This window comes from Stegostoma tigrinum, chromosome 25, assembly GCF_030684315.1.
Source record: "Stegostoma tigrinum isolate sSteTig4 chromosome 25, sSteTig4.hap1, whole genome shotgun sequence".
NCBI classification, from domain to species: domain Eukaryota; kingdom Metazoa; phylum Chordata; class Chondrichthyes; order Orectolobiformes; family Stegostomatidae; genus Stegostoma; species Stegostoma tigrinum.
Genome location: NC_081378.1, coordinates 27,568,693 through 27,594,082, shown reverse-complemented (window position 1 = coordinate 27,594,082; position 25,390 = coordinate 27,568,693). Strand labels below are relative to the sequence as shown.

At 45.8% G+C, this 25,390-nt stretch overlaps 1 protein-coding gene across 3 annotated transcripts in view; it reads right to left on the bottom strand.

Annotated features, from left to right (window-relative positions):
• The window catches only part of LOC125463418 (mitogen-activated protein kinase 12-like), a 79,864-nt gene continuing 54,474 nt past the window's right edge, over positions 1–25,390 (bottom strand). For 2 of the 3 annotated variants that reach the window (XM_059654608.1, XM_059654609.1), the window contains exons 9-12: positions 11,786–11,865; positions 6,472–6,550; positions 4,887–5,060; positions 1–2,336 (exon numbers count right to left, since the gene is read on the bottom strand). In XM_059654608.1, the coding sequence (XP_059510591.1) occupies positions 2,263–2,336; positions 4,887–5,060; positions 6,472–6,550; positions 11,786–11,865 (407 nt within the window). In that variant the 3' untranslated portion in view covers positions 1–2,262. The remainder of the gene's footprint in view (positions 2,337–4,886; positions 5,061–6,471; positions 6,551–11,785; positions 11,866–25,390) is intronic. The other variant, XM_059654610.1, reaches the window with a different exon arrangement.

Genomic DNA, 25,390 nt, shown 5'->3' with positions numbered 1-25,390 from the left:
TTCCTCAAATTTTAAAAATATTTTAATGTTTTAACTTCTCATGGTTTCTTTGCATTACAGTTCATAATTTATTACAATTCAGTCAATATTGCTCCTTTAGAAAGTGTTTTTATGCTACTGCCATAAGTTCACAAGGCTAGTTACAGTGGGTGAGTGTCTACATGCAATACCAGATAATGTATAGCACAGTTTACAAGGAAACACAGAAAAGTTACCATAAATAACTAGATGGCATCCCTGAGGAAATTGTTGAAGTATGCTTTCACTAGTTTGAGAGAAAATATGGTGGATTTTGTGGTAGAAGTTGCAATGAACTTTATCATTACTATTCATGTAAATTAGAAAGCAATTTCCAACAGTTGCACATCAGTTAAGTGCATAAAAGGAAGTTACTGTCCAAGATACCCTTCTCCTCCAGAAGCTGCAACAGAAAGTTATCTAAAGGATCTTGGCATTGAAATACAGAGAGTGGTGGAAAACAAGTATGTTTTAATGGTGTTTTAAATTTTAATTGTCATCAATCCCTCCAGTGCTGGAAATCTGCTTTAATAAATGTGGGTCTCATTTCTTCAGATATTAATTATTAATGGACACTCAGATAAGTTTTACTTTTTCTTTCTGTCTCTCATCATCCAGTTTTACATTCCTTCTCTCTATTTTTCCCCTTTGTAATAGAGTCTAGGACCAGAGAGCATAATCTCAGAATAACAGGTTACACATTTAAAAGAGAGATAAGGAGGATTTTCTTCTCTCAGAAGGTGGTGACTGTGTTGAATTCTTTGTGACAGAACTGTTGAGGCTGCATCATTAAGCATATTCAAGGCTGAGATAACTGATTCCTTTACTGATCAAAGAGTCGGCACAACATTGTGGGCTGAAGGGCCTGTTCTGTGCTGTACTGTTCTATGTTCTAAATCTCTGTCTTTGGGGAAAAGTCAAGAAAATGAAATTGAGCATTATCAGATCAGCCATGATTGCTCAGGATGGGACAGTAGATTTGGGCTGTATTGACTTCTGCTCCTAAATCTTATGGGTATTTCTCTTATTCTTTCTGTAGATGATTTGACATTGGATTTAATTTTATAACTGACACATCCTGATTCAAACTCTGTGCAGTGAGATAACAATTCTTCAATCTGATTAAAGAGACACATAATTATTTGGCCAGTTCCAAAAGGTCGCACTGTACCCTGTTCAGAGTGCAGATTTCCAACAGCTGATTGAGAGGAATGTTCAGTGTAACACATATGCTGGTCTTTGAGCCATTTGAGTGGAACAAACAGCACCTTAATTAAGTTAGAAACAAAGTCACAAATCGCTGGAAAAATTCAGCATCAACAAGTTCTGAAGAAGGATCACTGGACCCGAAATGTTAACTCTGCTTTCTTTCCACAGATGCTACCACACCTGCTGAGTTTTTCCAGCAATTTGTGATTTTGTTTCTGATTTCCAGTGTCTGCAGTTCTTTGGTTTTTTTTGTTCACCTAATGGAGTTATACTGTTAATTTCATATTCGCTTGAAATACAGTTTGTAAATTATGAGTGAACTACCATTATTAGCTTGATTAATGAAAAACTGAACTAGTTTGCTTGGAGTGGGAAATCCCACACGATTGGTCAGTGCTGTATGCTAGCCCAGTTCTAATGGTCAGTTTTGGTCAAGGATTTTAAAAATGTAACCTTCGGTAATATCCTCTAATTAGTGTGTGAGAATAGTTATAATGGGATTGAGAATAGATTAATTATCTTACAATACCCTTATGTGTTTGTTATTATTTTAACACAACCAACATTAACATTGACTCTACATTATCTTACTAACGTCACTTAAAGAATGATGATTAAAGACATTATACACCAATTAAAGAGAGTACACAAGTGGCTGCAGACAATGTAGTCATGAGAAACTATCCTCTGATGATACACCAACTTCTGAATTTATGTAGCACCATGAAAAAATTCAGAGTAGGAACAAGATTGCTTTTGCCTTTTTTTCACTCCATTATTGTCTGGAGACATTTCAGCCTAAAATCACAAGTATTTAAAAATGTTACAATACTGAAGTATTTCCAAGAAATGCTGGTGCAGAGTTTGACCTTCAAAACACAAAGTTACACTGAACTGTAGACATAAATTTAAAATTGCGTACTTTTTTTTTCAAAACATTGAAACAACAAGTAACTAAATGAATTAATGTCTTCAGAGCTGGCTGCTCATTCCACAATTATATACTACTTCTGTATTCTAGCTATGATTCCAGTGTTACACCGCTGTTTCTTTTGATTCTGGTATTCCAGTTGATGGTTTAAAGTTAATCACTTCTTTATAAGTATGACCTAGGCAGAAAAGAAATGAATTTATTCCCTTGCAGTAAGCCATCTTTTACAGATCTTTGCCAAAACTTTGAAAACCAATTGCACAAATTTAATTATTCAGTTTGTCTTTGGTGTCTTACACATTTTCTTATAAAGTACTCAGTCTGACACTATCTAAAAGCCATCCTCTCACAAAATAGTTGTTACTGGAGTTGTTGGGTGTTGTTGACAAGAGGCAACATGCACGAGCAAGAATAGGATCCAAAGACAGATCTCTGAGGTATTTCTAGAAGTAGTTATGAGGGTTACAAAGCTGGGCCATTGCTAGAGCTATACTTGCCAAACGTGCATAACTTAAAGGAATCAAGTGTGGCTGGTGTCATTCAGCAGGACAACAAAAGGAATGATTCGGAGGATGGCGATGTGTTTGATAAATTCTAACAGCAATAGTGAGATAGATCTTTTCCCTCAAATTCCTTTCCCATACCTCTTGAAGGTACTGATTCTTACCGGGTCACAGTTATATAGGTACCTTGCTAAGACAATATTGATGTATAAGTTGAACCTATTCAACTATGGATAAGTTTCCCTATATAGAATCGTACATTTCCACAGCAAAGGCCACTGGAGAGTAATTAGTATTGGGAACTCCAGTAATTTCTTCCCTTTCTAACACACTGATCTGGAGGCCAACTGTAAAATCTCAATTGCTATTTTAATTGAAATTGGCTATCCATGACTGGAAAATACTGAAAATACCAGCATCTGTGGAGTAACAGATAACTTGATATACCAAGTATTAAGTATGGAATCTTGACCAGAACTGACCACAACAGGAACCTGGAATCAAATCCAGGATGTTCTGAGCCTTACACAAATGTTCTTCTCCTGGTAGTATTTTTTAACCAACAAGTGAATCAAAGCATCCAGAAGTATAAAGAAAATATCACAAGATCTAACAGTATGAAAAATAAACAGCAATAAAACTGTAACGAGATCAGCTAGGTGGGCCTTACAGAATGAGGTGTGAGGGAATCTAACATTTTCAAGTTTTTCAGTACAGTGCCAGAATATCAGTGTTAACCATTAGTGAAATCTACAGGTTAATTACTGATTAAAGCATAGTCTCAGTTCTATCCTTAATATGTGATTCAATCTAAATATCATTAGATCATCTTTAACTTCACCAGGTGAAGTTTTCCATTTCCTATTCCAGACATCCACATTCACTCTAAGAGAGACACATCTCCATCAACTTGTGAGAGGTTTGTACTGAGGTCTCAGGCCGATTAAGAACTGGGAGCAATGAAAATGATGGTAATTTGAAACCTCACAGTGGCCACACAGAAGTTTTCTGAGAATTTCATCATTCAACTTGAACACAAGTTGAGCATAAATTAGATGACCAATGAAAACATGTTCAATGGAACAATAATTACATGGCATGTCCAAACTCTTCCAATCAACATTTGGCAAGAAATGCCTTAAAATATCCATTGTCTGGCTTCTTCTCTTTCAAATGAATATTCCTCCAGTTGTTCTGTTTTGTTATAAAATCCCATCCTTCAATATATTTTAAAGCTTCGAATTTGAGACACCACATCACCTTGACCAATTACCCACAAACCCATTAACTTTTTTTCTCGAGATATTGATGACTACATTTTGATCTTTGTGTAAAGTAATTTCCTCTAGCTTTTCTACTGGATTTGTTACAAACTGATATAATTGCTAGAATCCCTCTGGTGTGGAAACAGGCTATTCAGCCCAACAAGTCCACACCAACTCTCCGAAGAGCATCCCACCCAGACTTACTCCCCGTACCGTATCCCTATAGCCCTGCATTTCCCATGGCTAATCCCTCTAGCCTGCACATCTCTGGACAGTGGGAACGAACTAGAGCAGGCACAGGGAGAATGTGCACACTCCACACAGATAGTCGCCTGAGGCTGGAATTGAACCTGGCTCCCTGGTGCTGTGAGGTAGCAGTGCCAACCACTCAGCCATCATGCTAAATTTATTAGTGACTAAAAATCAAGTCACCAGAGTTTTACCAGACCATTGGCTGCTCTCCCACTAGAGAGAGATGATTGGTCGTGGTTGAACCTAGGTGAGGGGATAAGTTAAGGAGGAGAGTCCTATCTTACTATTGTGGCCCCAGTTTTGGTGTCTGGAGAACAGGAAGTGTCACTCTTTTGGACATTAAGCCTATCAAGTTCTTCCATAACTTTAAAGACTTTGCTGAGGTTTCCCCTCAATGTTCTTTATTCTGATTGTAATAACAGCACAGTTCATCCTTAAAAATCAATATTTTCTTTTGCACCTTCTTCTGGGTCTCATTAGCCTTTTTATAATGTGGGTACCAGCTGGTACCTGATTTTAATTCAAAATTAGAGTCATTGAATCAAATATTATACTGGGCAGCACATGACTTTGGTCCAACAGAATGCAGTTGACTCTAAAAACCCTTTGCATGGATCCCAGCATCAGGGATGGTCAATTTATGTGATCTAGTGTGAATCGTGACCTGAAAACAATTTTTAAAAAAATCAATATTTGAAGATTGCTTACATTTCCATTCTTCAATAGTGCAATCCATGTTATCAAAACTATCGTCATATGGCATTGCCACAGTCTCTTCTTCAGGATCTCGATACTGCTCAAAATAAGAATGAGCCAAAGCTTCTGCAGCAGTTATTCGTTTCTCTGCATCGAGTACAAGCATTTTTTCCATTAAGTTGACAGCTGTTTTGAGAAAAAAAACAAAGTTAGCAACGTGATATCATTAAGCTACTGAAATGTGAAGCTTCAACGAATGATGTCGTGTACACGTTATTAAACTAATTTAAATCAATGCTGCATGAAATGCCAATGTAGGACAATCTGCCAAGCTGTTTCAAAGAATTGAAAGAAGGCTTTGTTATATTGTCAGAGATAGTAGAAACTGCCAATGCTGGAGAATCTGAGATAAGGTGTAGAGCTGGATGAACACAGCAGACCAAACAGCATCAGAACAGCAAGAAAGCTTATGTTTCATGTCTGGACCCTTCTTCAGAAGGGTCAGCTTTCCTGCTCCTCTGATGCTGCTTGGCCTGCTGTGTTCATCCAGCTCTACACCTTGTTATCTTTGATTATATCGTGCCTTTCACAAATTTTCAAAGTGCTGAACAGCTAATTGAGCACCGTCAGAGTACGTGTGACCCAATAGCACCCAATTTATGCACAGAAAGTTTGCACAAGTAGCAGTAGAATAACAACAAGTTATTTTTGTGATATTGATTTAGAAATAAATATCGGTCAGGAGAAAGAGACACAAGCAAAATTATCTCTTAGTATCTTTTTGGCACTAACAAATATTGACAATCATGCACAAACTGACCAGATGGATGTAAATTTTAGTATTGCAGTTGTGAAGTAGAAGTGTAAAAATACCAATAATCCCAAATTGGCTAGCTGCCATTTTGGGAAGATTGCACCAGTTGTAACTTAAGTCTAATTTCAGGGTAACATCCTCACCTATAACAAGGAAATGTCTATTGGATGGCACAGTAGTACTTGCAATTGGTCACAAAGAATGGGCAAGAAGGGGTCAGGCATCATATCCACAAGCACATCAATTTCCAACCCCATTGCCTCACTAACACATTCTGTGGAGGAAGGATATTGGTGATGAACCTTAGATGGCATTTCACCTCCTTCCATTACCAGTTTAGATTGATCAGCTGTCAAATTCATGCACTGATTCATCTGTTTACAGTCAATGTTTGGACTTATCGCTGGTTTCGTTCATGTTCTAGAGATTTAGCACCTGATGTTTACACTTCTCAAACAGCCCGCTTTATCTCAGTGGCAGAATAATAGCCACATACAAAATTTGCCATGAATGTATCTGTATTCAGGCAGTTATTTTCAGTAATATAAACAAACTCATGGACAGTAGCTACTGGAATCTACCCAAAGTAGTGAAGTACTAAAAGTGTTTTAAGCAGAAATTGCTTTAATAATCCTTGAATACCCTGATAAACAGACAACAATTGTCCTAAACTTCCATAGTTAATGAACATTTTGTTGCTTCACTGACTGATTATTACTAAATCCTTGCTATACACTATTTAACTCTTTCACAAGAACTTACCAATTTATAAGAGTCCCTTACCTGCTTGACTTGCACTTGCAAACAGAGCTTTAAAATCTTTTTTGGGAACCCTTTGTAAACTTTTGATGTAATTTTTAGCCTGTAGAAAGCAAATATATAACATGATTGCTCATGTTTCATTTAAGGCACAACGTTTCTGGCAGCTTGTGAGTATTTAGTATAGTTAACTAACGGCTCCTCAAACATTTCATTTCAGATTGTAAAGGCTCCTCAAACATCTCATTTCAGATTATTCCAAGATCTATATGAACATCTGATGGCATTTTTAAAAATTAATTTTATGATAATCTAAAAAAAACAATGTTTTTATTGGGGAATATAATAAACTAAAACTTTACATTGCGTAATAAATTGTTAAACTGCTAATATGCCTGCTTATACATGTTGAACTCTAGAAATATCAGTAAGATCTTAAAAATATCTACTTTATTTCAATTAGAGACACGTTTCGGTTAAAAAAATATACATTTCTACCTTTTCCGTTAAGGCCAAATCAAACAAATTTGCTACATTTCAGAATCCCTAAAAACCTCAAATCTGTTCAATGCTGAAATGAAAATAGCAATTTATTGACATTCAACCTCTTAGTTCTAGTTTAAAGTTACCAATGAAGTCTCCACTTCATAAATGTGGAAGTCTGAAAATGCATCTGCCACCTCATGTCAACTTGTGTAGAAACAGACATCTTGTAATTGTATACCATCTTGCTTAAATTCAGCATATTCCGAAATGCTTTCCAAGGAAGCACTTTTGAAGTGTAGTGCCTGATACATTGTAGGGAAATGCAATAATTTTTTATATGCAGCAAAGTCTCACAAGTGGAAATGAACAAGATGATCTGATATTATGCTTATAGTGATGTCTTTTAAGAGTTTAATATTTGCCAGAAACCACAAGAATCCTTCTTCAATGACACCAAGGTTGGGTGGCCGGGTTATCACTGCTGCCTCACAGTGCCAGGGACCTGGATTAATTCAGTCCTCAGGCAAGTGGCTGTATGGAGTTTGCACATTCTCCCCGTGTCTGAATGGGTTGACTCAGAGTGCTCCAGTTTCCTCACAAAGTCCAAAGATGTGCAGGTTAGATAGACTGGCCATGCTAAATTGCCCATAGTGGCCAGCGATGTGCAGATTAAGTGGATTAGCCATCGGAATGCAGGGTTAGAGGGGTAGGGTGAGTCTGGGTGGGATGCTCTTTGGAGGGTCAGTCAGTTGTAGGGCCAAATGACTTTCTACCACACTGTAGGAATTCTACGTATCTTTTATGCCAACCTGAGAAGGCAAGTGAGGCATCAATTTAAATGTCTCATTAAAGATCCAGCACCTCTAAAAGTGCCCCACTTCTCAATACTACATTATAATGTTAGCAAATCAAATCCTTCAGTGAAATTTACTTTCTGATTGAAACAAGATGTGACCACTGAGGGAAGATTGAAACCTAATTTTTAATTAATTTCATCTCTATCTAAAAATATTTTCAAGTAAGTCATTATTCCGTGTAGTTAGTGTGTTTTTCTTCATCATTATCAACTTTATGTCACTCACGTGAAGCCCTTTAGAGGTTTGACTTTTTATTGTCTTTGTTAAAGTTTGAAGCTTTATTAGACAGAAATCTATGCTTATTGGAATCAATTCAGTACCTCATAGTTTATGAGTTATGTTCAATTGTAAATCATTTTTGGAGGAAATAGATCTTTTGAGAATGAGTTTATTGATGTTACCATATTTAAAATACAATATTTCAATCAGCAGCATTAATAATGAAGTAGACTTTTAGATTGTAGCATTTCTTATTGCTTAGTTTCCAATAAGAAATATAAGTTGTAGGCAATTAATTTAGTCTCAGCTACAAAGAAAAGATCTGCTTGAAGCTCAGCTCCAATTTAGTAATTGTTTTGGCTGATTGCCTTCATTTTGTTGCCATGGTAACCCATCTCTGAACATTTCTCTTGCAGCACTTGGAAACAGCACTAAATCTAATTAGCATGCTCATAGAAAGAGTATCATAAGCCAAACAGGAAATGTATAATTAACCAATAATTGCACAAGAAATCAAATGTCATGCAATCTGGATCTTAACAATAATCCAGTGAAATATTTTACTGACTTTGTTTTCTAACATAGCTCGAAGAGAATATCACCAACTAAATTATCAAAATAACAAAATGCAGAAAGATGTGCATTTATGTAAAACCTTTCAGAACCACCAGTACTCGGCGTAGTAATTACAACGTTGTTGTGTAGTCGTTTGTTGAAGTAGGAAATGTGGCAGCTGGTTTGTGCATAGCAAGTATTCAGAAACAACAATATGCTCGAAGTATTAAAAAAAAGTGCTGGAGAAGGTCAACAGGTCTTCGATCATCTGTGTACAGAAAAATACAGTTAATGTTTCAAGTCTTATGACTCTTCGTCAGAAGTTCTGAAGAAGACTTATTGAATTTGATATGTTATCTCTGCTTCTGTCTCCACAGATGCTGCCAGACCTGTTCAGTTTCTTCAGCACCTTCTGTTTTTATTTCACATCAACAGCATTTGATGCATTTTGCTTTTATTTTATTTTGTTTGCGGTGATGATTCAGGAGCTGGGGATAACTCCTCTGCTCTTCTTTGAAACAGTGCTATAAAGAAAGGCACGGTGGCTCAGTGGTTAGCACTGCAGCCTCACAGCGCCAGGGACCCGGATTCAATTCCAGCTTTGGGAAACTGTCGGTGCAGAGTTTGCACATTCTCCCTGTATCTGTGTGGGTTTCCTCCGGGTGCTCTGGTTTCCTCCCGCAGTCCAAAAATGTGCAGGCTAGGTGGACTAGCCATGCTAAATTGCCCGCAGTGTTCAGGGGTGTGTGGGTTATAGGGGAATGGGGATCGGTCTGGGTGGGATGCTGTAAGGGGCAGTGTGGACTTGTTGGGCTGAAGGGTCTGTTTCCACACTGTAGGGAATCTAATCTAATCTAATAAAAAAAAACTGAATTATCTGTAACCATGGGGTGATGCTGGAGGACTTGACAGCGGCCAGTGTTGTGCCTTTATTGAAGAAAGGCTGTAAGGAGTAGTCTGGGAACTATCGACTTGTGAGATCCGACATCAGTAATAGTAAGTTGTTGGAGGTGATTCTGAAAGATAGGATTTACATGCACTTGGAGAGGCATTTGGTTTTGTGCAGGGGAAATAGGGTCTCAAAAACTTGATTGAGTTTTTTTGAGGAAGTAGGCAAAAAGATTGAGGAGGGCAGTGTGCCAACTGTTGTTGACATGGACTTTAGTAAAGCCTTTGACATGGTTCCACATGGTAGACTAATTAGTAGTTAGATAACATGGGACTCAGGGTGAGCTTGCCAGTTGGATACAAAATTGGCTGCAAGATACGAGACAGTGGGTGGTGGTGGATGGTTGTTTTTCGGAATGCAGGCCTGTGACCAGCAGTGTTCCACAGGGATTAGTACTGTGTCCACTTTTGTTTGTCATTTATAGAAATGATTTGGATGAGAATATAGGAGGCATGGTAAATAAGTTTGCAGATGACAGCAAAATTGATGACACAGCAGATAGTGAAGAATGTTATCTAAGATTACAAAGAGATTTTGATCAATTGGGTCAATGGACTAAGGAGTGACAGATGGAGATTATTTTGGATAAGTGAGAGGTATTTTATTTTGGTAAACCAAGCAAGAGTAGGACTTAGAGATAACGTGGTGTGAAGCTGGATGAACACAGCAGGCCAAGCAGCATCAGAGGAGCAGGAAAACTTGAAGTTTCAGGTCGGGACCCTTCTTTAGAAGAAGGGTCCCGACCTAAAGTATCAAGCTTTCCTGCTCCTCAGATGCTGCTTTGGCCTGCTGTCTTCATCCAGTTTCACACTGTGTTATCTCAGATTCTCCAGCATCTGCAGTTCCTACTATCTCTGTAACAAGGGTAGCACTTAGACAATTATAGGACTTTGGGTAGTGTTGTAGAACATAGACCTTGGGGTTCAGGTACATAATGCTTTGAAATTTGTGGTACAGGTACATTGGGTGTTTAAGAAGATGTTTAGCACGCTTGCCTTCATTGCTCAGAGTGCTGAGTATAGGAGCTGGGATGTTATGTTGAAGTTGTGGAGGATATTGGTGAGACTTCTTCTGGAGTACCGAGTTCAGTTCTGGTTGTCCTGCCATAGGAAGGATATTATTAAATTGGAGAGGGTTCAGAAAAGATTTACCAGGATGTTGCTGGGGATGCAGGGTTTGAGTTATAAAAGCTTGGATATTTTTTCACTGGAGGATAGGAGATTGAGGTGTGATCTTAAAGAGGATTATAAAATCATGAGGGGTGTAGATAAGATGAATAGCAAACGTCTTTTCCCTAAGGTGGGTGAGTTTAAAACTAGGGGGCATACTTTTAAGGTGAGAGGAGAAAGTTTTAAAAAGCACAGAGGGGGTGCTTTTTTATACAGACAGTGATTTGTGTGTGAAATTAACTTCCAGGGGAAGTGGTGGATGCAGGTACAGTTATAATGTTTAAAAGTCATTTGGTTAAGTTCATGAATAAGAAAAATTTGGAGGGATATGAGCCAAGTGCAGGCAATTGGGGCTAGGTTAGTTTGGGAACATGGTCAGCATGGATCAGTTAGTCTGTCTCCATGCTGTATGACATCATGGCTCTTTCACATTCACCTGGGAAGGCACTTGGGAACTCGGTTTGAAAGACAATGCCTCCACAGATGTAGCACTCTCATTTAATAATGTACTAGACTGTCAGCCATAATTTTTGCTGCTCAATTCATGGAGTGGTACTTGAATCCACACCTTCAGATATAAGGGTGAGAATACTACCAACTTAGCCAATGCTAACATGGTCCTATAACAAACTGTGCAGGAAAATGTGAAGACACCTTTTAAATCTATCATTTAACATTGGAAGGAGTGAGCCTATCTGATTGTCTGAGCAGTCCAGCAGCCCCAAAATCCACATGCTTATAGCCTTAAAGTTGAAATCAAACCAATTTTCACTAACATAATTCCTTTCCGAGATCTGAGCTTCAGAAAAGGTTGGAAAATGGATTTCAGGTGCACAACACAAACAATCTAATTGCAGACTTGATGGGCTGACTCATGTTCCTAATATCATCTGCTAGCAGAATATTTCAATAATTGCTTTTATCTGCAATTTCCACATAAGATTTACGACAGTCTAAAATCAATCTGGCTCAATTTAGCTTGGCCAGTGTGTTGGGCTGAGAACCTGCAAAAGGACAGCATTAAAGTCATAACAATAAAGGAACCATTAAATAATTAAAATGTTCTGCTGTTATGTTGCATAGGTTTAAAATATTCTGCTTACCTCTTGACTCTGCAGCTTCTGAACAAAATCTTGTGTGGGTGTGCCTGTTATTTTCATGATTTCTGTCAGTTGATCTAAATCTATAAACTGCAAGTCAAGGATCATGCTTATGAACTATGTGGCTGTAAACCGTAGGGCAATAATCTGAGGCATAACTTAATCAATTAAACACTGTAACCTGTTGCGTTGCTGTTGAATGCCACACATCCATCACATATCTGAGGTATTATCCCCCGTAAAAAGCAGACAGAATCAACTGGGAAAACAACAATTAGTCAAAGAAAGATTTACATTTATATAGCACCGTTCATGATCATAGGAAGTCCCAAAAAGCTTTACAGCTGATGAAGTACAAAGGGGACAGCAGGTGAATTTGTCTCTTGAAGTCCACAAAACATCTGGAAAAATCCACTCACCTGGACAACCAGAAAGAAGTCACTCCCACAAACAGAATGGAAGGAAATGGTGGCCTTCCAATCACATTCTGGCTCTCCCATACGTTTGCTCCATTGGTCACAGAAACAGGGGAGAAGCAGCCTCTGAATGGAAGGATAGCGAGCTGTTAGGTAAGAAGCTGACAGCAGTAAGGGAATTTTATCCAGCATGTGGGAGTGAGCTCTTACTGATGCTGGGACTGGGGGCTGCTTTTGCTGAGGACAGGGATTCCATATACAGGGGTGCGGGGCACTGAAAGACTGGGGGAGGAGACTGCGATGGGTAGTGAGGAGGAGGAACCTCTGGAGAAAGCTGCAGTGGGGTGGGCTGAGGGAGGAGAGATTAGATTAGATTCCCTACCGTGTGGAAACAGGCCCTTTGGCCCAACAAGTCCACACCGCCCCTTGATATATCCCACCCAGACCTATCCCCTTATAACCCACACACTCCTGAATACTATGGGCAATTTAGCATGGCCAATCCACCTAGCCTGCACATCTTTGGACTGTATGAGGAAACCGGAGCACCTGGAGGAAGCCCACGCAGACATGGGGAGAATGTGCAAACTCCGCACAGACAGTTGCCTGAGGCTGGAATCGAACCCCAGTCCCTGGTGCTGTGAGGCTGCGGTGCTAACCACTGAGCCACCGCGCCGCCCCGAGAGGGTAGTAGAAGGCTGTGAATGTAAGAATGTTTTTAAATCAACCACCAGGAATACAGAACTAACTGGGGTCCAAGACAATTTTAAGTCATTGACATAATTAATCCTTTGCAAATGAATGCAGAACCTCCAGTTTAAGAGTGTTGAAGTTCAGGAGCTGCTATATGGGGGAAATCATGGTGGACTCTAACTATGTATGAACTGTTTAAACTTGAGATTGAGATCAGAAGTGTACGAAGTGGGGGTTGCAACTGTCTGATTATAGTGTTTTAACGTTGTGCTTATGTGATGGAAATGTATTAGTTGTGAACTTGCCAGTCCATGGAAGGTTATTTTGAAAAAACATTCCTTGCTGATATACATCTGCTATGTTGTAGCAATTTCCATTCTTTGACATCTATGATATTAATGGTTTCCTCGTATATTGTCACTTTCAGTTTAATGGAGACTTAACAATTCTTGAGGATTTTGATGAATTATTCTAATTCCTCTTCTGTGTGAGTGCAAATATCCCATATGTCAAATCGATATTGAAAGTATTGTTACTGCATCATCTCATAAATGTGTCAGTAAGAATGAAAAGGGAGTGCTTAAGTATTAAAAAGTTGCTTACACCCCTTGAGAAAATATCAAGACGAGCCCTCAAGAAAATAAAATCTTGACACCTGGTAGTTACTGTTGCACTGTGGGAAATGTGGCAGCTAATTCACACATGGTAAGTTCCTACTACAGTAATGTCGTAATCACGAGATTTATCCTTTTTTTTTGTGATGCTGACTTATGAAATAAGTCTTGTCCAGGACACCAGGACCAATTCCCAACTCTTTTTTTAAGATGGATTTCTGTGTAGAAAGGTTGATTCCATGAAGCCTGGGCACAGCCACATTGGTGCATTGGGCCCAGTGATTGCCTGCATGCTGTAAGAGATAACAGAAATAACAGCTGGAATTTGCAGCCGCACACTGGGCTTATTTTCAGTGATGGGGCAACAGAGGCATACTGAATATTCTGGTTGGCCACCCCACCACCTTACAACCTCAGCAGACTCATCCCCCCAGTAAGGCATGGGCTGATTTGCCCTCCAGCCTATTGACGGCCTTACCCGGACCATTATTGACCACTTGAAGTCCTCAATTCACCTTCACCTCCATAAAACACTGGACAGTGATAGGCAGATGAGAGCGGAAAGACCATTCTCTTTGTATCATTTTGTTGAAAAGGTGGGAAGGGTTGCATATCATTCCATGGCCTTCCGTGTTAGAAGCACTCCTGACATCCCCACAGGATGTTCTCCCTCTTTATTCCTCCATGCCTGGCCTCGAAAACCTCAGGCCTCACATCTCATCACCACCTCCCCATCAACTGTTAGGATCCCCGATCCCTCCTTGTCCAATACTCTTGACCTACCATTCTCCAGGATCCAAGCTGTTTATCCCTTCAGTGCTCTACTCACCAATGGGGCTGCTGGACTGCTGGCCAATCAGATAGACTATCATCCACTGAGGGTGGGACATGCTCTCAGAAGGGTCACAACTAACTCAGTAGGGCCACTCACACCATGTTATTGCCATGGAGAGTCAGTGTTCAGTGTGGACGGCCAGAGTGAGCAGAACGCACCCTATAAAATTCAGTTTATAATCCCTCTAAACTAAAACCGACACACTGCACAGGCTGAAAAATAGAAAGTGCGAGGGAAACTCAGCGGGTCTCCAGCATCTATATAGACAGAAAAATAAGAGTTATTCTGTCATGTTCAAAATGACTTATACCCACAGATGCTGTTAGAGGTGCCGGGCATTTCGCAGATCTTCCTGTTTTTATCTCTCCAAGGTCCATTCTAGGACTGGGTACCATCCTCATTTCAGGCAGTGATTTCCACAATTCTGAGAGAAAAGATTTTCGCTTGAATCCCCTGTAAACCTTCTACCTCTTATTCTCGATCTATGCCTCCCTGTTTGCTTCATAAACAGGCGTCTGGCTTTAGCAGAAATCTTGATTTTGCTTCTTTTTCCCAAAAGGTATTAGTTTCCATCCAAATCATTTGCCCTTTCAGGATCAGTAAAAGAGAATGGAAATATTTAGTCTCTGTATCAGTAAAGGAGCAAAAGAAACATAAGACACCACTTTCCTGGAATGTCCTCTTCAAACATTAAGGCTAACAAATGGGGGATCTTTAAAAAATTCACCTCAGTAGATTTTACAAGAGGAGATGTGGTGTCTGACATCAGTGCAAATTCTGGATGTGAGTTTGCTCGCTGAGCTGGAAGGTGAGTTTTCAGACATTTCGTCACTTTTTTTTATTTGAAAAAATATACTTTATTCGTAAGACGTACAAAAGATAAAACATATTTATACACCTACCCAGTCATGCAAGCCGCTCCGGGTTACCCGGGGGTACATACACCAACTAAAGGAAAATAAAACAAAGAAGAAAAGAAAACAAAGGAAAGAAAATACCCCGGCAGTCGTCGCCCCGCACAGTCCCCGTTGGCCCCCTGACTAGTTGGGGAAGGCGCCAGCTGGGCCCAGTTACCAGATAGGGCCCTTGTTTCTATTCTGGACGAGGGGTTTCATACCGTGGTCTTTCCCCACCGCGCCTTGGTGGCGGCTGCCCCAAGCTTTAGCGCGTCCCTCAGCCCGTAGTCCTGGACCTTGGAGTGCGCCAGTCTGCAACACTCGGTCGGGGCCAGTTCTTTCAGCTGGCAGACCAGCAAGTTGCGGGCAGACCAAAGAGCGTCTTTCACCGCATTGATGGTCCTCCAGGCGCAGTTGATGTTGGTCTCGGTGTGTGTCCCGGGAAACAGCCCGTAGAGCACGGAGTCCCGCGTCATGGAGCTGCTTGGGACGAACCTCGACAAATACCACTGCATCCCCCTCCAGACCTCCTGCGCATAGGCACACTCCAGAAGGAGGTGATCGACAGTCTCGTCCCTGCTGCAGCCGCCTCGAGGGCAGCGTGCGATGGCGCAGAGATTCCGGGCGTGCATAAAGGATCTCACTGGCAGAGCCCCTTCACCGCCAGCCAAGCAATGTCCTTGTGCTTGTTTGAGAGTTCTGGCAATGAGGCATTCTGCCAAACGACTTTGGCAGTCTGCGTGGGGAACCACACGACGGGATCCACCCTCTCTTTTTCCCGAAGGGTCTCGAGGATACTACGTGCTGACCACTGCCTGACGGCCTTGTGGTCAAAGGTGTTTCCCTTCAAAAATTTCTCCACGAAGGACAGGTGGTACTGAACGGTCCAACTACTCGGAGCGTTCTGCAGCAACAAGGCCAGGCCCATCCTTCGCATCACCGAGGACAGGTAGAACCTCAGTAAGTAGTGACACTTGGTGTTTGCGTACTGAGGATCTACGCACAGCTTGATGCAGCCGCACACAAAGGTAGCCGTCAGGGCGAGGGTGGTGTTTGGTACGTCCTTTCCCCATTTTCCAGGTCTTTGCAGACCCGGTCCATCCTCGACCCCCAAATGAGGTGGAAGATGGCCCGGGTGACCGCAGCGGCGCAGGTCCAGGGAATAGGCCAGGCCTGCGCCACATACAACAGTACCGAAAGCCCGTCGCACCTGACAACCAGGTTCTTACCCGCGATGGAGAGTGACCGGAGCATCCACCTGCCCAGCTTCTGCTTCAATTTGGTGATACGCTCCTCCCAAGTCTTAGTGCACGCCCCAGCTCCACCAAACCAAACACCCAGCACCTTCAGGTAGTCTGTCCTGACGGTGAAGGGGATGAAGGAGCGGTCGTCCCAGTTCCCGAAGAACATGACCTCGCTCTTACCCCTATTGAGTTTGGCTCCCGAGGCCAGTTCAAACTGGCCGCAGATGTCCAACAGCCTACTCATCGACCGACGATCGGCGCAGAAGACGGCGACATCGTCCATGTACAGGGAGGTCTTGACCTGAAGGCCTCCGCTGCCTGGGATAGTCACGCCCTTCAGGCTCACGTCCTTCCTGATGGATGCGGCGAAGGGCTCCACACAGCACACAAGCAAGGCAGGAGAGAGCGGGCAGCCCTGTCTGACTCCAGATCTAACAGGAAAACTGTCCGATTCCCACCCGTTGATCGAGACTGCGCCAACAATGTTGGTGTAGAGCAGCCGGATCCAATTGCGATGCCCGCACCGAACCCCAATTTGGAGAGGACATCCCTCATGTAAGCATGAGAGACCCTGTTGAAGGCCTTCTCCTGGTCCAGGCTGACGAGGCAGGTGTCCACCCGCCTGTCCTGTACGTAGACGATCGTATCCCTGATGAGCGCGAGGCTCTCAGCGATCTTCCTGCCCGGCACAGCACAGGTTTGGTCAGGGTGAATCACCGACTCCAGGACAGACCTGACCCGGTTGGCTATGACCTTGGCCAGGATTTTTTAGTCCACGTTCAATAGTGAAATGGGACGCCAATTCTTAATTTCGTCCCTCTCCCCCTTCCTCTTGTAAATGAGGGTGATGATGCGCTTCCTCATGGACTTGCACATTTCCCCTGCCCGAAGCGCACTATCATACACCACCAGCAGGTCCTGGCCGACCAGGTCCCACAGAGCGGAATACAGCTCGACCGGTAAGCCGTCGCTCCCGGGAGTCTTATTCCTCTCCAAGGACTTGAGGGCTCTGGTCAGCTCATCCAGGGATATCGGCCGGTCCAGCCACTCCCTCGTGCCGTCGTCTAAGACCTCCATGATAGACGACAGGAACGACTCGGAGGCCGTGCTGTCCGTGGGCTTCGTATCGTACAGTCCGGCATAGAAGGATCTGCTGATCCTCAAAATGTCGGGCCGAGACGACGTCACCGAGCCGTTGTCCTCCTTCAGCCGGCTAAGCACAGAGCTCTCTTTGTGCACCTTCTGAAAGAAGAAACGCGAGCACGTCTCGTCGTGCTCCACGGAGTGGACCCTGGACAGGAAGATTATCCTGGACGCCTCCGCGGCGAAGTGCGAGGCTTGCTGGCCCCTCACCTCGCGGAGGTCCTCCGTGACATCGACCCCCATCAACTGCAGAAGAAGCAGGTTCTGCACCCTTTTCTGGAGTCGCGACAGCTTTCCCCGCCTCTCTCGCCTTCCGAACACCCTTGAGGACAAAGAACCTCTTGATGTTCTCCTTCACCGTATCCCACCAGTCGCCCGGAGACTCAAAGAGGGGTTTCACGGTTCTCCAACCGGCATACTCCCTCTTAAGCTCCTCGACATTCTCTGGGGTCAACAGAGTCGTGTTGAACTTCCACGTCCCCTTGCCGGCCGGCTGGTCATCCTGTAAGTGACAGTCGGACAGCAGGAGGCAGTGGTCAGAGAAGAACACTGGCTCGACGCGGGTGGACCTGATCAAGAACGCCTGTGACACAAACAGGAAGTCTATCCTTGAGCGAATAGACCCGTCTGGCCGCGACCAGGTGTACCTCGGCTGCGCTCCGTCTGCAGGGGTGCTGAAGATGTCGAGCAGCTTGGCGTCCTTCACCGTGCCCATCAGGAATCTGGATGTGACGTCCAGTTGACACCCCCACCTGCTGTCCCCACGCCGGATCTTCCATCTGCATCGATGATGCAGTTGAAGTCTCCGCCTAGGATGACCGGCCTGGGCGTAGCCAGCAGGGGTGGAAGCCGCTGCAGGACGGCCAACCGCTCACTCTGTACCGCTGGGGCGTACACATTGATCAGCCTCAGGGGACTGTTCCTGTAGGTGACGTCAGCCACCAGGAGGTGCCCCCCCACCACCTGAACTTGAGAGATGGTGAAGTCGCGCCCACGCAGCAGAATAGCCAGGCCCGAGGAGCGACAGTCGTTACCCCCCCGACCAGATCGAAGGCCCACAGGTCCAGGCGCCGGACCATTTCCCGTACCTGCCGAGGTGCGGTATCCCGCACTCCTGCAGAAACAGGAGGTCCGCCTCGATGGTGGTCAGGTAGGCCAACGTGGACACACATCTTGCGGTGGACTTGACACTGCGCACATTAATGCTCGCAACTCGTACCCCCATTGTGGGCAGTGACCGCAGTACCCTCCCCAAGTCCAAGGTTCAGCCCCTCCATCAGTCCTTCATGCCCATTGCCCGGGCTAACTGCTGGACGCTCTCCAGGCTGAGGAAACCGTCCGTGCTGCCTTCCGGGTGGCATCCCCCCGTCGGGGGTACGGAGGCAGGAGGGTCCAGCTCTGGGTCAGGCTGAGGATGCGCTGTTTCCTCCTTCCCGCCTGGAAGTTCCGGGGGGCCCTCCAGTGCCCCAGCGGCACGTGACTGGGTGTCGGAGGGAGCCTCAGGACGCCTCCCGTCACCTGGAAGCGTGGTGCTGCTTTCCTTCTCCCTTGAGATCTTTAACTTCTGCTTCGGGTGGGCCCTCTCCGAATCCCCCTCGTCAGAGGAGCTCTTATAGCCCCCCTGTAGCTGCCTCTTCCCGCCTGATGGTTGCGGTTCCTGGGCCCGCCGACGCAGCTTCCCCCTCGCTTTCTGGACCGTCGTCCACTCCCCTGGGTCGCCTGTTGCCGCCTCCATTGACTCCGGGTAGTCGGGGGGGAGCGGAGCCTGCAGGGGCGCTTTGCTGGCCTCGGGCCCATCCTGCGGGGCTGGGCCCTCCTGCACATTAGTGGGGTCCTTGCTGGCCCCACATTGCCTCTGCCGGCGACCTGGGCTAGGTGGTCCCCCGCTGCGGGCTTGCCCTATAGGAGGTGGCCCGCTTCCCCGCAAAGGTTGCAGCTTTTCTCTTGTGGGCAATCCTTTGCAAGGTGTCCCTCCTCCCTGCAGATGGCGGCTTTGCAGTCGGCCGCCACATGACCTGACCTACCACAGGCATGGCAGACTTTAGGTTGCCCTGCATAGGTCAGGTAGCCCTTACTCCTGCCGATCGCGAAGCTGGACGGTGGGTGTACGACGTTCCCGTCTGCGCCAATCCTCAGCGTCACCTTGACCTGCCTCTTACTGGTCCAGATGCCAAAGGGGTCCATGATGTCGGTTAGGTCCCCTTCCACCTTCACGTACCTTCTGAGGAAGGTCAGGACATCAACTGCTGGCACATGCGGGTTGTACATATGCACAGTCACCATACGGCTCCTCTGCACTGGCATCACAAACAGCGGGACAGTGGTCAGTACAGAGAGGGGGCCCCTCACCTCCTTTCTCCTTCAAAATCTCCAGGAAGCGCTCGCAAAGCTTGGCACTCCTGAAGGTCACATCGTAAAAACCTCCTCCGGGGAAATCCTGCAGGCAGTAAATGCCCGCAACAGTGAACCCACAACAGTCCAACAGGACCCTCTTCACGAAGAAGGTACGGTCCACAGGTGCACCTTCATCCACCTTCTTTATGGAAACACGGATGGTGTTCCGGACCCCCTGACCTGGGGCACGAGCACTTGCCGCAGCCATCGTTGCAGGTTGGCTGCTCCCCTGAACCAGCGTTAGGCCGAAGCCAGCATTAAGATCCACTGGTCGCAAGGGTGCACAGCCAACCCGACGTCCTCCTTTCACCTCCAAGACAGCACTCTCCTCCTCTCGGTCCACAAGAGAGTGGGTCTTTATTGTGTTCCAGATGTAAGCTGGTTCACTGAGCTTGCCGGTTTGTTCCCAGATGTTTTGTCACCATTCTAGGTAACAGTCTCCGACGAAGCGCTGGTGTTATGTCCCGCTTTCTATTTATTTGTTTAGGTTTCCTTGGGTTGGTGATGTCATTTCCTGTGTTGGAGATGTCATTTCCTGTTCTTTTTCTCAGAGGATGGTAGACAGGCTCCAAATCAATGTGTTTGTTGATGGAGTTCCGGTTGGAATGCCATGCTTCTAAGAATTCTCATGTATGTCTCTGTTTGGCTTGTCGTAGGATGGATGTGTTGTCCCAATCAAAGTGGTGTCCTTCCTCATCTGTATGTAAGGATACTAGTGATAGTGGGTCATGTCGTTTTGTGGCTAGTTGATGTTCATGTATCCTGGTGGCTAGCTTTCTGCCTGTTTTGTCCAATGTAGTGTTTGTTACAGTTCTTGCAAGGTGTTTTGTAAATGATGTTCGTTTTGCTTGTTGTCTGTATAGGGTCTTTTAAGTTCATTAGCTGCTGTTTTAGTGTGTTGGTGGGTTTGTGGGCTACCCTGATGCCAAGAGGTCCGAGTAGTCTGGCAGTCATTTCTGAAATGTCTTTGATGTAGGGGAGAGTGTTAATGGTTTCTGGGCACGTTTTGTCTGTTTGCGTTTGTTGCTGAGAAATCGGTGGACTGTGTTCATTGGGTCCCTGTTCTTTTTGAATACGCTGTAGAGACATTAATCTTTAATCTTTAACACCCTCTCAATAAAGTGTTTCAACTGCACATTCATCAAGATATTATATGAGGGCAGCACAGTGGCTCAGTTGTTCATAGTGTTGTTTCATAGCGCCATGGGCCTGGGTTTAATTCCGTCCTCAGACTGTGGAGTTTGCATGTTCTGCCCTTGTCTCCTACAGTCCAAAGATGTGTAGATTAGGTGGATTGACTGTGCTAAATTGCTGAGTAGAGTTCAGAGATGTGCAGGTAGGTGGTCTAGCCATGATAAAAATGCAGAGTTAGGGAGATGGGAGTTGGGTCTGGATGGATGCGCTTCAGAGGGTTGGTGCTGACCTGATGGGCTGAATGACCTACTTCCTATACTGTAAGGATTCTATGATTCTACATTCTGATTCTTGTGTATCGTTGTGGACCTTGCATGCTCAAACTTCTTATGTGGCCACAGTATACAAAAATATTTTATTGAGCACAGCACAACTTGGAATTGCTTTGCTGGGTTTCTCCTTTCACCTTCAAAACCTGAATGAATGGGTAGAAAAGACGTTTCTCATGTGTTGGGAGCATTTTTATTATGGTATGGTTCTGAAGCATAACTGATTGATAATTTGATGTTTTGCAATTGATTTTATTAAGGTATAAGTTAATGTGTTCATGTTACTTTTCAAAAGTAATTCAGTATTTGAAGCAGGCTGTAAACAAAATAATCATAGAATTGCAGCAGAGCTGAGATCAATCTTATTTGAAAAATCATAGAAGGCCCATGACAGTCATATGACATTTACTGCAAGCTATAGCGACTAATGTCAATGAAGAGGGTGTTTCAATGTGTCCCAACAAATTTTTTCACGGTCAGGGAGGAATATAATGAAAGAAAGGACTATAGGAGACAAGGGCGCTGTCTATACAGCGTATTCAAAAAGAACAGGGACCCAATGAACACAGTCCGCCGATTTCTCAGCAACAAACGCAAACAGACAAAACGTGCCCAGAAACCATTAACACTCTCCCCTACATCAAAGACATTTCAGAAATGACTGCCAGACTACTCGGACCTCTTGGCATCAGGGTAGCCCACAAACCCACCAACACACTAAAACAGCAGCTAATGAACTTAAAAGACCCTATACAGACAACAAGCAAAACGAACATCATTTACAAAACACCTTGCAAGAACTGTAACAAACACTACATTGGACAAAACAGGCAGAAAGCTAGCCACCAGGATACACGAACATCAACTAGCCACAAAACAACATGACCCACTATCACTGGTATCCTTACATACGGATGAGGAAGGACACCACTTTGATTGGGACAACACATCCATCCTCGGACAAGCCAAACAGAGAGACGCACCAGAATTCCTAGAAGCATGGCATTCCAACCGGAACTCCATCAACAAACACATTGACTTGGAGCCAATCTACCATCCCCTGAGAAAAAGAACAGGAAATGACATCACCAACCCAAGGAAACCTAACCAGATAAATAGAAAGCGGGGCATAACACCAGCGCTTTGTCAGAGGCTCACTGTTGATGTTACCTAGAATGGTGACTGATTATCTGGGAACAAACCTTCAAGCTCAGTGAACCAGCTTACATCTGGAACAAAATAAAGACCCACTCTCTTGTGGACCGAGAGGAGGAAAGCGCTGTGTTGGAGGTGAAAGGAAAACGTCGGGTTGGCTGTGCACCCTTGCGACCAGTGGATCTTAATGCTGGCTTCGGCCTAATGATGGTTCAGGGGAGCAGCCAACCTGCAACGATGGCTGCGGCAAGTGCTCGTGCCCCAGGTCAGGGGGTCCGGAACACCATCCGTGTTTCCATAAAGAAGGTGGATGAAGGTGCACCTGTGGACCGCACCTTCTTCGTGAAGAGGGTCCTGTTGGACTGTTGTGGGTTCGCTGCTGCGGACATTTACTGCCTGCAGGATTTCCCTGAAGGAGGTTTTTACGATGTGACCTTCAGGAGTGCCAAGCTTTGCGAGCGCTTCCTGGAGGTTTTGAAGGAGAAAGGAGGTGAGGGCCCCCTCTCTGTACTGACCACTGTCCCGCTGTTTGTGATGCCAGCACAGAGGAGCCATATGGTGACTGTACACATGTACAACCCGCATGTGCCAGCAGTTGATGTCCTGACCTTTTCGGAAGGTACGTGACGGTGGAAGGGGACCTAAATGACATCATGGACCCTTTTGGCGTCTGGACGAGTAAGAGGCAGGTCAAGGTGATGCTGAGGATGGGCGCGGACGGGAACATTGTACACCCACCGTCCAGCTTCGCGAAAGGCAGGAGCAAGGGCTACCTGACCTACGCAGGGCAACCTAAAGTCTGCCATGCTTGTGGTAGGACAGGTGACGTGGCGGCCGACTGCAAAGCCACCATCTGCAGGGAGGAGGGACACCTTGCAAAGGATTGCCCACAAGAGAAAAGCTGCAACCTTTGCGGGGAAGCGGGCCACCTCTATAGGGCATGCCCGTGGCGGGGGACCACCTACGCCCAGGTCGCCGGCAGGGGCAATGCGGGGCCAGCCCCCCCGGAAGAGAGGAAGGCACCAGGGCCCTGCAAGGACCCCACTAATGTGCGGGAGGGCCAGGTCGTGCAGGAGTGCCCAGCCCCGCAGGATGGGCCCGAGGCCAGCAAAGCGCCCCTGCAGGCTGCGCTGCCCCCCCGACAACCCGGAGTCGATGGAGGCGGCGACAGGCGACCCAGGGGGGTGGACGACGATCCGGAATGCGAGGAGGAAGGCGCGTCGGTGGGCCCAGGAACCGCAACAATTCGGCAGGAAGAGGCAGCTACATGGGGGCTATAAGAGCTCCTCTGACGATGGAGATTCGGAGAGGGCCCGCCCAAAGCAGAAGTTAAAGATCTCAAGGGAGAAGGAAAGCAGCACCCCACTTCCAGGTGACGGGAGGCGTCCTGAGGCTCCCTCCGACACCCAGTCACGTGCCGCTGGGGCCCTGGAGGGCCCCCCGGAACTTCCAGGCGGGAAGGCAGAAACAGCGCGTCCCCAGCCTGACCCAGAGCCGGACTCTCCTGCCTCCGTACTCCCGACGGGGGGATGCCACCCGGAAGGCAGCATGGATGGTTTCCTCAGCCCGGAGAGCGTCCAGCAGTTAGCCCGGGCAACGGGTATGAAGGGACAGATGGAAGGGCTGGACCTTGGACTTGGGGAGGGTACTGCGGTCACTGCCCACAATGGGGGTACAAGTTGCGAGCATTAATGTGCGCAGCGACAAGTCCACCGCAAGATGTGAGTCCACGTTGGCCTACCTGACCACCATTGAGGCGGACCTACTGTTTCTGCAGGAGTGCGGGATACCGCACCTCAGCAGGTACGGGAAATGGTCCGGCGCCTGGACCTGTGGGCCTTCGATCTGGTCGGGGGGTAACGACTGTCGCTTTTCGGGCCTGGCTATTCTGCTGCGGGGGCGCAACTTCATCTCTCAAGTTCAGGAGGTGGTGGTGGGGGCGCCTCCTAGTGGCTGACGTCACCTACAGGAACGCTCCCCTGAGGCTGATCAACGTGTACACCCCAGCGGTACAGAGTGAGCGGTTGGCCATCCTGCAGCGGCTTCCACCCCTGCTGGCTACGTCCAGGCCGGTCATCCTAGGCGGAGACTTCAACTGCATCATCGATGCAGATGGAAGATCCGGCGTGGGGACAGCGGGTTGGGGGGGGGGGGGGGGGGGGTGGGGAAGAGAGTCAACTGTACGTCACATCCAGATTCTTGATGGGCACAGTGAAGGACGGCAAGCTGCTCGACATCTTCAGCGCCCCTGCAGACAGAGCGCAGCGGAGGTACACCTGGTCGCGGCCAGATGGGTCTATTCGCTCAAGTATAGACTTCCTGTTTGTGTCACGGGCTTTCTCGGTCAGGTCCACCCGCGTCGAGCCAGTGTTCTTCTCTGATCACTGCCTCCTGCTGGCTGACTGTCACTTACAGGACGACCAGCCGGCCGGCAAGGGGACGTGGAAGCTCAACACGACTCTGTTGACCCCAGAGAATGTCGAGGAGCTTAAGAGGGAGTACGCCGGTTGGAGAACCGTGAAACCGCTCTTTGAGTCTCCGGGCGACTGGTGGGAGACGGTGAAGGAGAACATCAAGAGGTTCTAATTCAAGAGGTCCTCAAGGGTGTTCGGAAGGCGAGAGAGGCGGGGAAAGCTGTCGCGACTCCAGAAAAGGGTGCAGAACCTGCTCCTTCTGCAGTTGATGGGGGTCGATGTCACGGAGGACATCCGCGAGGTGAGGGGCCAGCAAGCCGTGGAGGCCTCCAGGATAATCT